At 39.6% G+C, this 13,066-nt stretch overlaps 1 protein-coding gene across 1 annotated transcript; it reads right to left on the bottom strand.

The window, feature by feature from the left end:
• Positions 1 to 6,165: 6,165 nt before the first annotated feature.
• SDH5 (succinate dehydrogenase 5) lies at positions 6,166 to 10,709 on the bottom strand. The gene is made up of 4 exons (XM_078591209.1): positions 10,385 to 10,709; positions 8,566 to 8,879; positions 7,441 to 7,626; positions 6,166 to 6,763 (listed from the first exon to the last, which is right to left on the bottom strand). Exons 1-4 carry the CDS (start codon positions 10,692 to 10,694, stop codon positions 6,704 to 6,706), a joined length of 870 nt encoding a protein of 289 aa, XP_078447335.1. The 5' UTR covers positions 10,695 to 10,709; the 3' UTR covers positions 6,166 to 6,703.
• Positions 10,710 to 13,066: the final 2,357 nt, after the last annotated feature.

Below are 13,066 nucleotides of genomic sequence, written 5' to 3' on the forward strand. Positions count from 1 at the left end.
ATTGGGTTTAAGGTTCATTATGATTCTGTGTGTTACACTATGTGAATCGTTAAGATTTCATGACAATCACAGTCCTAGAACCCACCTCTGTCATGAAACTTTGATATGCTTAACATCGTCTTTGAATTCTCCTTCACTGCCTTCTTTCACTTGCGTTATCACCGCACCCACCAAAAGTTCTTTAGTAAGGCATGCAAAGTGAGGTTTGAAGTATGCATGGAGATGCAGAAAATGTTTTGCTTGTTCTTAAATGTGCAAACATTTGTGAATGAAAAGAAAAAAGGACAAAAAAAATTATATGTGAATCATCTATCCAAACATTGCACAAACGCATAAACTGGTTGCAAAAAGGAGGTAGAAATCTCACACTATAGTTCCGGATCGTCTCGGACGTGGACGAAGGACGGGACGGTTTATTTTCCACCGACAAAAAAACCATCCCGCCCAATAATCTCGGGATGGTTTTTCTTCCCAAAATTTGTCACGGACGAAAAAACACATTTTATATTTTAAATATATTATAATAGATTATAATATATTATAATATATTATAATATATTACAAATTGACCTAGGGAGGCCACGTGGCAACATCTCAACCGTTGGATTTGAATCTGCCGGTTTTCCGTCCAGATTCGTTCTTCCATTGTCCGGAGACCTCCGGATGGACAATTTTTTCGTCCCACGGGACGAAAACCGTCCCGTCCGATGGTCCCGGGAATGAATTTTGTCTCAAAATTTGTCTGTTTCCTCCGAGGGGATGATTTTTTCATCTCAGGAAGAAAGAATTGTCCCGTCTGCGTCCCTGCACTATATTTCCCGCTATTGGAACAATCATGAGTTTTTACAAAGGGAATTTTGATGATAAGTCCACATTTGACGAAGCTAATGCTAATATCAAAATTATCAGATTCCAATTTATATTCCTATTTTCCAATATTAATTGACTGATTAACATGCGGGAATCTCAATGCATTTGTGATCATGTCACTTCAGATCAAAGTAATCACTCATACCTCATAACTTTGGTACTTGTTACAGCACCAAGATCTGTCCCAATATCGGATATTGTCATCAAAATCCATATTTTCTTTTTCTTTTTTTTTTTAATCTCTGAGGGCAAACATTAGCTAGAGGCATCTAGTGGAAGTTGGAGATGAACCTAGGTTTTCCTCTGCACTATTTCAAAGAGGAATAGGGGTCCCATTTAGACTTATCTTTAGTGGGAATTGGCATGGGTTGGTTACCAACTTGGCAGATGCGTACACCATTTTGTTTGAAGCCGCTTTTAAATGAAAGGTGATAGTGGGCCAACGTTGATGGGTTGATTGTGGACCCAGGACTTTGAGACTGTCTGCAGCTTGGCCTTGTGGAATCATTGGCTAAGTACATGGGCCAATAACCTGGGCCCTGTTCCTTTGAGGAGAGAGAGTAGAGAGATTGAAATGAAATAAAGATCGAGACAGAGAGAGCAAGAGAGAGAGAGAGAGAGAGAGAGAGAGAGAGAGAGAGAGAGAGAGAGAGAGAGAGAGAGAGAGAGAGAGAGAGAGAGAGAGAGAGAGAGAGAGAGAGAGAGAGAGAGAGAGAGAGAGATTGATGAAATAGAGAGAGATTGATGAAATAGAGAGAGAGAGTGACGAAATAGAGAACCGAGAGAGGGAAATTCATCTCAATCTGAAATAGATAACCGAGACAGAGAGGGGAGGGGGTATACATCCCAATCTGAAATAGAGAGAGAGAGAGGGAGAGAGAGGGAGAGAGAGGGAGAGGGAGAGAGAGGGAGAGGGAGAGAGAGAATGAGAGAGAGAGAGGGAGAGAGGAAGAGAGAGAGAGAGGAATGACCGAATGAGATAAAAGAGAGAACCGAAACAGATAGAGATAGAGAAGAAATAGAGAACTGAAATAGAAAGAGAGATTTAGTTGAAATGAAGAACAAAGAGAGAGAGAGCGAGAGAGATTGAGATGGAAAAGAGAATCAGAGAGAGAGGAGACAAGGAGATAACCCTCGACCCTCTACAACACTCTCTATACACCCTTCTCTCTCTCTAAACACACCCTCCAGCTCTTCACACTTGACCCTCTCTCTACATCACTCTCCCTCTATACACCCATGTCTCTCTCTCTAAACACATACCCTCCAGCTCTTCACCCTCAACCCTCTCTCTACTACTCTCTCTCTCTCTCTATACACCCTTGTCTCTCTCTCTAAACACATACCCTCCAGCTCTTCACCCTCTACCCTCTCTCTACAACTCTCTCTCTCTCTCTCTCTCTCTAAGCACATAACCTCCAGCTCTTCACCCTCGACCCTCTCTCTATACACCCTTCTGTCTCTCTCTAAGCACATACCCTCCAGCTCTTCAACCTCGACCCTCTCTCTATACACCCTTCTCTCTCTCTCTCTAAACACACACCCTCCATCTCTTCACCCTCGACCCTCTCTATCTACAACTCTCTCTCTCTAAACACATACCCTCCAGCTCTTCACCCTCGACCTTCTCTCTCTACACCACTGCCGTTCTCTCCACAATACTGTCTCTCTCCAGTCTCCACAGCACTGGCCATCTCTACGCTACTCTCTCTCTACAGCACTGCCTTCCTCTACACTATTGTCTCTCTCTACAGCACTGCCTCTCTCTACACTACTGTCTCTCGCTACCGCACTGCCTCTCTCTACACTATTGTTCTCTCTACACCACTGTCTCTCTTCCTACGCCACTTCCTCTCTACACCATTGTCTCTCTCTCTCTCTCTCTCTCTATATAAGGCTACAAGTAAAGAAAGCGGTGGATTTGCAGGGATGTACCTATTTGTTTCATTCTTTCTCTCTCTCTAATACAGTTGTATATTTCTCTCTGCGGGCACAAGAAAGAGTGGAAAAATCTAAACTATTTGGATCCCATTTATTATGCTAGTTGATTGATTCTATTTCAGGATCATACTCAAATTTATATTATTATTATGTATCGCTCTAACTTTATAACACCTACTCTTATTCTCTTGTTGTTTCTCTCTCTACTTCTACAATCTACATCTATCTACATTCTCTAGATTTCAGATCTGTCATCCTATCTTTGCTTCAATCACGTCCCATCTCTCATCATTACCACTGATTCTCTCTCTTTCTCTCTCACTCTGGAGTGCCAGATGTCAAGAAAGAGTCAGCATTAGGATATGTTTCTGGTGTCAGTTTCTTTCTTTGTCTCTTCCGTTTTTCTCTCTACTCAGGATATTGATTTCGCTCTCTACTTTCTCTCTCTTACTCTCTCACACTAAAGTGCCACATGTAAAGAAAGAGACTTCACATGATGATTTCTAGTGTCAGCCTCTCTATTGCCGCCTCCGTTTTTCTCTCTATAGAGGACATTGATTGAGCACCCTACTTTCTCTCTCTAAAGTGCCAGAAGTATAGAGAGATTGCACCAGGATGGATTTCTGTTGTCAGCCTCTCTCATTGTTTGCTCGGTTTCTCTCTCTACTTAGGACATTGATTGAGCTCTCTACCTCCTCTCTCTGCTTTGGACATAAATTGAGTTCCCTAGTTCCTTTCTCTTTCTCTCTCTACTTAGGACAGGGATTGAGCTCCCTACTTTCTCTCTCCACTTAGGACTTGGATTGAGCTCCCTACTTTCTCTCTCATCTAAAGTGCCAGAAGTAGAGGAAATAGACATCACCAGGATGAATCTCTGATGTCAGCCTCTCTCATTGTCTCATCCGTTTCTCTCTCTACATAGGACATTCATTAAGCTCCATACTTTTTCTCTCGACCCATGACATTGATTGAGCTCCTTACATTCTCTCTCTCTCTCTCTCTCTCTACATAGGACATTGTTGAGCTCCCTACTTTCTGTCTCTCTCTCTCTTACTCTCTCTTCATAAGAAATTGATAGAGCTCCCTACTTTCTCTCTCTAAGGTGCCAGTAGTACAGAAAGAGACACCACCAGGAAGGATCTCTGGGGTCTCACTCTCAGTGTCTCCTCCGTCTCTCTCTCTACTTAGGACATTGATTGAGCTCTCTACTTTCTCTCTCTACTAATGACATTGATTGAGCTACCTACATTCTCTCTCTCTACTTAGGACATTGTTGAGCTCCCTACATTTTTTTCTCTCTCTACTTAGGACATTGTTGAACTCCCTACATTTTCTCCCTCTCTCTCTCTACTTAGGACATTGTTAAGCTCACTACTTTCTTTCTTTCTCTCTCTCTCTCTCTCACTCTCTCTACATAAGACATAGATATAGCTTCCTACTTTCTCTCTCTTATTTCTCACTCTAAAGTGCCAGAAGTACAGAAAGAGACACCACCAGGAAGGATTTCTGGAGTCAGTCTCTCTCATTGTCTTTTCCGTTTTTCTCTCTACTTAGGACATTGATTGAGCTCCCTACTATCTCTCAACCCTCAATTCATCTTCTTTCTCTCTCTAAGAAATAATGATACCATTCACTCTCTTGGACATGCAAAATTCTATCTGGCCCACCCCCAAAACTTCTCTTTGTTCTCTTCCAATTTTGTCGCACTTTATCACAGGTTCACAACTCACCAGTCACCATCCCTGCATATCTACTATCTATCTCTCTCTCTCTCTATGCATCTCTATTTCTACTTTATATATACATCTTTCTCTATCTCCATCCCTATTTTATCTCTCTCTCTCCAAGCGTGTCTTTCGGTTGGTGGGATTTAGAGAGATGGGCCACTTTTCAGATTAGAGATACAAAGAGAGTTAGAGAGAGAGTGAGAGATGAAGAGACAGAACTAGAGAGAGATAGATAGATATATATATATATATATATATATATATAGAGAGAGAGAGAGAGAGAGAGAGAGAGAGAGAGAGAGAGAGAGAGAGAGAGAGAGAGAGAGAGAGAGAGAGAGAACTTGCTTTTGCCAGCTCTGGAAGACGCCATGCTGGTCATCATCGTTCTCTGTATTCGAGCTGTATCATGTAATAACTTCTTTCATGTAAAGGTAGAGAGAGATTGAGAAGAAATAGAGAACCCAACGAGAGTGAGATAGATAGATAGATAGATAGAGATTGAGATGAAATGGAGAACCCAATGAGAGAGAGAGAGAGATAGATAGAGAGAGATTAAGATGAAAAAGAGAACCAAGAGGAGAGAGATTGAGATGAAAAAGAGAACCAAGAGGAGAGAGATTGAGATGAAATCGAGAACCCCGAGAGAGAGAGAAAGAAAGAGAGATTGAGATGAAATAGAGAACCGAAAGAAAGAGAGAGAGAGAGAGAGAGAGCATGAACTATGAGTTGAAATAGAGAGCCGAAAGAAAGAGAGATTGAGATGAAATAGAGAACCGAAAGAAAGAGAGAGATTGAGATGAAATAGAGAACCGAAAGAAAGAGAGAGAGAAAGAGAGAGATTGAGATGAAATAGAGAACCGAAAGAAAGAGAGAGATTGAGATGAAATAGAGAACCGAAAGAAAGAGAGAGAGAAAGAGAGAGATTGAGATGAAATAGAGAACCGAAAGAAAGAGAGAGAAAGAGATTGAGATGAAATAGAGAACCGAAAGAAAGAGAGAGAGAAAGAGAGATTGAGATGAAATAGAGAACAGAGAGAAGAGAGAGAGAGCATGAACTATGAGATGAAATAGAGAGCCGAAAGAGAGAGAGATTGAGATGAAATAGAGAACCGAGAGAAGAGAGAGAGAGAGCATGAACTATGAGATGAAATAGAGAGCCGAAAGAGAGAGAGATTGAGATGAAATAGAGAACCGAAAGAAAGAGAGAGAGAGAAAGAGAGATTGAGATGAAATAGAGAACCGAGAGAAGAGAGAGAGAGAGCATGAACTATGAGATGAAATAGAGAGAGAAAGAGAGAGATTGAGATGAAATAGAGAACCGAAAGAAGAGAGAGAGAGAGAGCATGAACTATGAGATGAAATAGAGAGCCGAAAGAGAGAGAGATTGAGATGAAACAGAGAACCCCAAGAGAGAGAGAGAGAGAGAGAGAGAGAGAGAGAGAGAGAGAGAGAGAGAGAGAGAGAGAGAGAGAATGAACTAATAAGTTTGGGTAGTGCCAAACCATACACGTGCCAAGTTGGTAAAGCCTCATCCGGTGCATTAATGAAAATACTTGTTGGGTTGATTGGCCGACTTGCAGATCCCAAACGAGGCTTTTCGGGCAATACAAAATACAACAGGAAGATATAACAACGTACAATTTTATCCTCCTATTCGATTCAGGTGAAATTTATTTTTGAAGCATTTTTTCAGAACAGTAGAAGATTGAGGTTCAGAGAAGAGAGGGAGTGAAATAGATAAGATAAGAGAGAATGAAATTAGAAGGATAGAGAACAAGAAAGAGAAGTGATAAGAGAGAATGGAAGATAGATGACAGAGAGCGAGTGAGAAATTATGAGAGAGAATGAGGGAGATAAGTAGAGAATGAGAAACATGAGAGAGAAAGAGAGGATGAAAATGATATAAAGAGCAAAAGAGAGAGAGAATGAGAAACATGAAAGAGAGAGAAGATTAGAAGGATCTAGAGAGAAAGAGAGAGAATGAGAAACATGAGAGAGAAAGTGAGAAGAAATAGGAGAGGGAGAGAGAAAAACAAGGGAAGAGAGAAAACAAGAAAGAATGAGTGTGAGAGAGAAAGGGATAGAGAGAGAAGAGGATGAGAGAGGAAGCAAGAAGATGAGAGAGAGAGAGGTTTATTGCGAGTAGAAGACTCCAGTTGACTTATTCATCTTGCACGTTTCTCCACGTAGGAACCAGAAAGCCCACTGGTGCCCAGAACAGAAACCTGCCATCATTAAAAATTTAAAAATTAGGGTCAACTGATCGGATTATTCAACTAATTATAATCAGTACATTTTCCTCAAAAAAATATCATCAGTATCACGATCCAGGTTTTAGCTTAAATTCTTCTCATCTCAGAAGTCAACTCAGTTCAGCCATCTGTTCATCTACTACACCTGACGTTGATGGAATTGATCATCATCCTCCAGGTTAGAGAATATCGCATCTAGCAGTTTCTCTGACCCAAGTATAGAATTAAAAAAATCTATTGGATAAAAACGTCTGAAATTATAAAATGCGTAGTATATCTCAAGATTGACTGGTGCTCATCCAATTGGGCTGATTAATGCAGTATCGTTGAACATCCTTGAATAACGCAAATTCATTGAGTTTACTTTGATGAAGGTGTGTACAGGAATCTTATGTTTATCATCCAAAAGCAGTAATAGAAATTCAAATTTAATTAACTCTTTAATATCAGAGTTCTCTAGACTAAAAGATAATGAAAGTAGAGACATACATTGACATAAACTTAACTGGTTTCAGAACGTACATATTTCCTTGGAAAATAACAAGCCTGGGAAATTATTAATCTAGACTTACGAACCAAGAAGGAAAACTTGCGACAAAAACGGATCAATATATTTTAAACAAGGTGATTTATAGGGAATTTAGTCTGACCTTTCCCCATTCAGAACCCAAGCCACTGCATCTCATCTTCAGGTGAACCATCTTAGTTCCCAGTTCGACCTCGACTTTCTTCTTCAAGTAGGCCTCATCAGGACTAAATGCTGCGAGATACGCCATGTACCGCTTGTACGCAGTATCCAACGCATCAAGCATAGTATTCGGTAATTTTTGGGTGTTCTAGAGTGAGAGAGAATAGAGCGTATGAGAGAGACATATATAAATAGACTGAGATGAAAGAGTGCATGGATTTTTTGCGAGTTAGAGAGAGATATTAGGGAGAGAGAGTGATTAAATTACTTGGCGTTTATGTAGATGAGAGAGCAATAATGGATAGAAATATAAACGTTGATGAAGAGAAGATGGGTTTCGGGTTTAGGGTTAGGGCTTAGTAATGATGGGAAGTGCATGGGATGTTTTTGGGCGCACGCGACTGTATAAGAAAGAGAAAGAGAGAGGATAAAAAAAAAATTGATTGTATTACTCACCAAGTACATGGAACGTTTAGGGCTAAGAGTTTGGGACTTAAATATGAAGGGAAGTACATGGAACGTTTTTGATTGTGAGCTTGTATATGAAAGAGAAAGAAAGAAGATCAAAATGCAATGGGTTGATTGTATTGCTCACCAACTATTCCAATGCCTCATCAAGAATGTTTAGGGTTTAGCACAGGGATTTGTTTGATATGATTGTGTCAAGGGAAGAGAAAGAGAGAGGAACAAAATGCAAAGGGTTGATTGTATTGCTCACCAACAATTCCAACGCCGCCATCAAGAATGTTTAGGGTTCAGCACAGGGATTTGTTTGATATGATTGTGTCAAGGGAAGAGAAAGAGAGAGGAACAAAATGCAAAGGGTTGATTGTATTGCTCACCAACAATTCCAACGCCGTAATCACGAATGTTTAGGGTTTAGCACAGGGATTTGTTTGATATGATTGTGTCAAGGGAAGAGAAAGAGAGAGGATCACAATGCAATGGGTTGATTGTATTGCTCACCAACAACTCCAACGCCGTCATCAAGAATGTTTAGGGTTTAGCACATGGATTTGTTTGATATGATTGTGTCAAGGGAAGAGAAAGAGAGAGAATCAAAAGGCATTGGGTTGATTTTAAGTACCTCACCAACTATTCCAATGGCATCATCAAGGGCCATTCTGAGCTGAACTAAGATAGCTCCAAATTCCACAGAGGCCTCAGCGGCACGGAAAACGGCGATTAAAGTTTCCTGGCCTGCTTTGTCATCTGTGGTCTTTGACAGCGCATTCTTCACATCCAATACAACGCCATCTGGTATTTCATCCCACGACGCCGCCATTAGCTCCTTAAAAGGAGCTTCGACATCAGGATCAGAAAAGACTGGTAAAGGGCTCAAGTCAGAGCTGAAGAAACGGTTGAAAGGGCTTCGTCCGGTACGATCCCAGGAAGCCAATTCTGTGATCATTTTTTTGCCAAGAGTTCTAATAAGATTGTTGTCTCCCAGTAAAGAGGTGGAATTAAAGGTAAAGGTTAGGTTCTGAGTAGTATTTGCCATCATCAATAATGATGAGAAGACGATGATGAAATCTTACAATGACGATGATGATGACAATAAAATAATTACCATCATCTGCATCACTGATCTGTGAATAGGATGACAATGATCAAATCATCATGATCATCGTCATCTTGGCACCAGAATATGATCAGGACGATGACGATAGAGGGGCAAATCCCCCCTCTGCTCATTGCCGAGAGCTTCCCATCCTTGTTCATAAAATAATGAGATGATGACGATGGGTTGCCGCTGCAATCATTGGTAACAAGATTGTCACCCCATCGGGTCAATTGTCTACAATTCGGTTTTAATTTTGAACAAGGATTGTCTGCAATTAGGATGATGGTGATGATGCCGACTTTGTCCCCAGACATCGAACACAAGTTCTGTGTTTGTCAAACGTTACAAAATAAAAGTATTTTTCTGAGGTTATCCGAAGGTTGTCCACCGAATAAAAAAAGTTATTTCATTTACTAACAGAAAGCAACCAGTAGATATAGAGTTCGAGTGAATTAATAGGAGTAAAATAAGAATCGGAAACCAAATAAAGAATAAAGTGCTTTCTACTTCAGATAATACAAACAACATGTGCCAGAGAAAAATGTGCAGTTACAAGATCTATATTTCAGAGATGTCAGGAAAAGAGGAAACAAAAGCAAAAAAGGAGGAAATAAAAAAAATTGCATGGAGTGGGAGAATGCCTTCATACACGTGCTTTGAGACTTGATACAACTGTAATACAAGAAGTGCATGCGTAAAGTAATTGAATTCTAAAACCCAACGCAATAATTCGGAATTGACCCGTGTCCAATATGTTATCAAAATAAAAGTAGAACAACGATCTCAATATACTTTTAACTTTACACTGCGATTTCTGAAATTTGAATAGGTCGTCATAAAATTATAAGGGATGTAAAATCGCAAAATATTCTTCATAACTAGGACCAAAGGTGATGGAGAAAAGAGAACATTGACGAAGAAAACATAAATTTTAATAGAAAATAATAAAACAACATGTCTACAAATTTTTTAGACCTCCTAAAAATTTAACTCAAAAGGATAAAGTTACAGGCTGGGAAAAGAATTCATGGATGAATCTTTTGATGTTTCCAACTTGTCCCCTGATTGGGTCATTAGGAACAACAAAAAAAGAAACCTTGCTTTGGCCAATTCAAATCGAAAGAAGACACATCAGATTTACAGCATTGATAATCAAATCCACTCATACATGAATAATCAGAACGAACACACACTCCCCACCAAAACAGAATTGTACATAACCCTATCAGCGACTGATCCGCAATGAACAAATCTCAAAATACAACAATCGAGTAGATTCCGTGACAATAAAAAAAGAAGTACACAAAGATCAAAAGCGAAACATAAGATGAAGATCGATCACCTGACATGCAGATGCGGGAGGCAGGAAGAGGAAAGGAATCGTGAAGAATGCCGCTACCATTCAAAGGGGCATGAAAGGTGGAAGAAAAAGATGAAAATTTCGCTCTCCCCGCGGAGAAGAGCCGCCGAATTCCGGCCATGGACGACGATCGCAGCATGGCCACTCGATCTTCTTCTTCTTCTGAGATGGGTCGTTGAGGAAGGAATTGAAAGTTGGGAGTGATCGAGAACGATGAAGAACAGTCTTGGGGCGCTCCAGGCTTGATATTGGGCCTGTAGAGTACATTAATGGGCCAGCTGCTAGAAGACATAAGTAGGTAAATATTATATATGTGTATGTAGAGAGAGATGGATAGATTGATAGGTATGTGGATGAATATATGGATAGATGGATATATGGCTGCATAGATAGATGGATGGATGGATGAATATATAGATAGATAGATAGATAGATAGATAGATAGATAGATGGATGGATGGACGGATAGTTAGATAGATAGACAGACAGATGGATGGATGGATGGATAGATAAATAGATTGATGAATGGATGGATGGATAGATAGATAGGGAGATGAATGGATGGATGGATGGATAGATAGAGAGATGGATGGATGGATAGTTAGATAGATAGACAGACAGATGGATGGATGGATAGATAGATAGATAGATAGATGGATGGATGGATGGATAGATAGATAGATGGATGGATGAATAGATATATGGATAGGTGGATAGATGGATAGATAGATAGATCGATAGATGGAGAGCTGGATGAATAGATTGATAAATGGATATATCGATATATGGATAGATAGATAAATGGATAGATGGATAGATCAATAGATGGATAGATCAATAGATCATATATATATATATATATATATGGACGGATAGATGGGTAGATAGATAGAAGATATGAAACACGACAGAAGCGCGACCACACCTTGCAAGAGGATGAAGCAGAGCTGACTTGATGGGAATGCCCAAAATAAAGATGATGAGGATAATGAAGCCAAATGCAAGTCAATCATAGAAAACACCCAACTTCAGGGCAACAAGATAAATAATTAGCATATTAGCACCATGGAGAGCAGGGTAAAAGAGCTACCATCCAATACACTAGGACGCCTTAGAATAGACCAGCTGGGACTGCCTTACATCAATATGATGAGGAGAATGAAGCCAAACATAAGCTAATCATCGGCTAATCCAACTTCAAGGCAATATAAGATCAGCAACAATGCTTAGAAGAAGGTAACATCAACAGTAAAAGTCATGCCACGTGTAATCTCTCCTTTGCCTAACATTAGAAGGGCTTTTTATCATATCTATTTCATTTTTGATACATTCTCATGCCACTTCCATATTTTACACATTAAAAGTAAATACATACAACATAGCATCATTCTACTCTCCATCATGGTTTTCAAAACTTACCATATACCATCATTTTATTCTACATCGTCATTTTAGTTAGTCTGAGATAAATTTCAGAGAAAGGAAAAGAAAGAGAGATCCTAGATTCTCCTTTGTTCACTCTGGAAGTGGCAGGTACTCGTCACTCAAAGAAATAGAGCATGCACCAAAGTTTACTCATGGTCTAAGCTTGTGCCAATAACCGTTGTGATCAGAACAATAGTCAACGAACGAGGGAACCAAAATTAGAAATGGGAAACTGGGAGGAGCACCACTGATTTAAATGGGAGGAATTGCAACGAGGTATGGCACACAACTGAAGCAAGCATCTACCAAAAAGCCAAAAAATGGCCAAATTATAACTCAGAGAATCAAGTAAATGGAGAAAGGCACAAGAAAAAAGAAAAAAAAATATCACTCAACTTGCTATCAACAAGGTGGAAAGGCCTACAAATCCAAGTTCAAAGGGAAAAAAATATCCTCAATGCCCAGTTTATCCTTCTCATTATCACCAAGATTCCCAGTTAACCATCAGAGATCTAAGCCAACCTTCTTCAATGACTTTTGTTTCTGGAACTGAAGTTGGGAGAATAGGAGTAAAAAATGAGTTTTCTTTGATTCAAATCATGCTCTATCAATTGATTTAAATAATACAAGCTTCTACCTGGTGACCCACTCATCTATCTTTTCAATAATTCTCATAACTAAAATTCCATAATCTGTATCATTGAATGTAATACAAGATCATAAGACCATATTGATATCGCAAGATTACATGGTGACTGTTTTGTACAATCTTATGCAATCATCCATTCACTGAAAAAGGCAAAAAGCTATAAATTCTTACTCATATCTACCTAATTTTCATCTTTCCACTTAACAAGATGGCACCTCTGTTGCAGATATCTTTCTCTACTAGAAGGAGACAACAAGCAAAATGATGTGACATCCTTCCTTTTTTTAACACAATAAGAAGAAGAGATGGGTAAAGAAGCAAATACAACATTGTATGCGAGACAACCATCCAGAGAGGCAAAGAAACATGGGATGACAAGTATTGTCATAAAGGATGCACACAGCAACATTTAACGGCTGGAGATCAATGGCAGAAAAGATTCTCATACAAGACGGAAACCAGTAAGAAGGAAGGAACATTGACCAAGCAATCGTCAAGGACTCATACCAATTATTGCCAAGAGCTCACAATTTTCAAAGTCACAAATCCACCAGCCTAGAAATCTCATATCAATGGTTTTTCCCCACATT

Source organism: Wolffia australiana, chromosome 20 (assembly GCF_029677425.1).
Source record: "Wolffia australiana isolate 7733 chromosome 20, ASM2967742v1".
In the NCBI taxonomy this organism is placed as follows: domain Eukaryota; kingdom Viridiplantae; phylum Streptophyta; class Magnoliopsida; order Alismatales; family Araceae; genus Wolffia; species Wolffia australiana.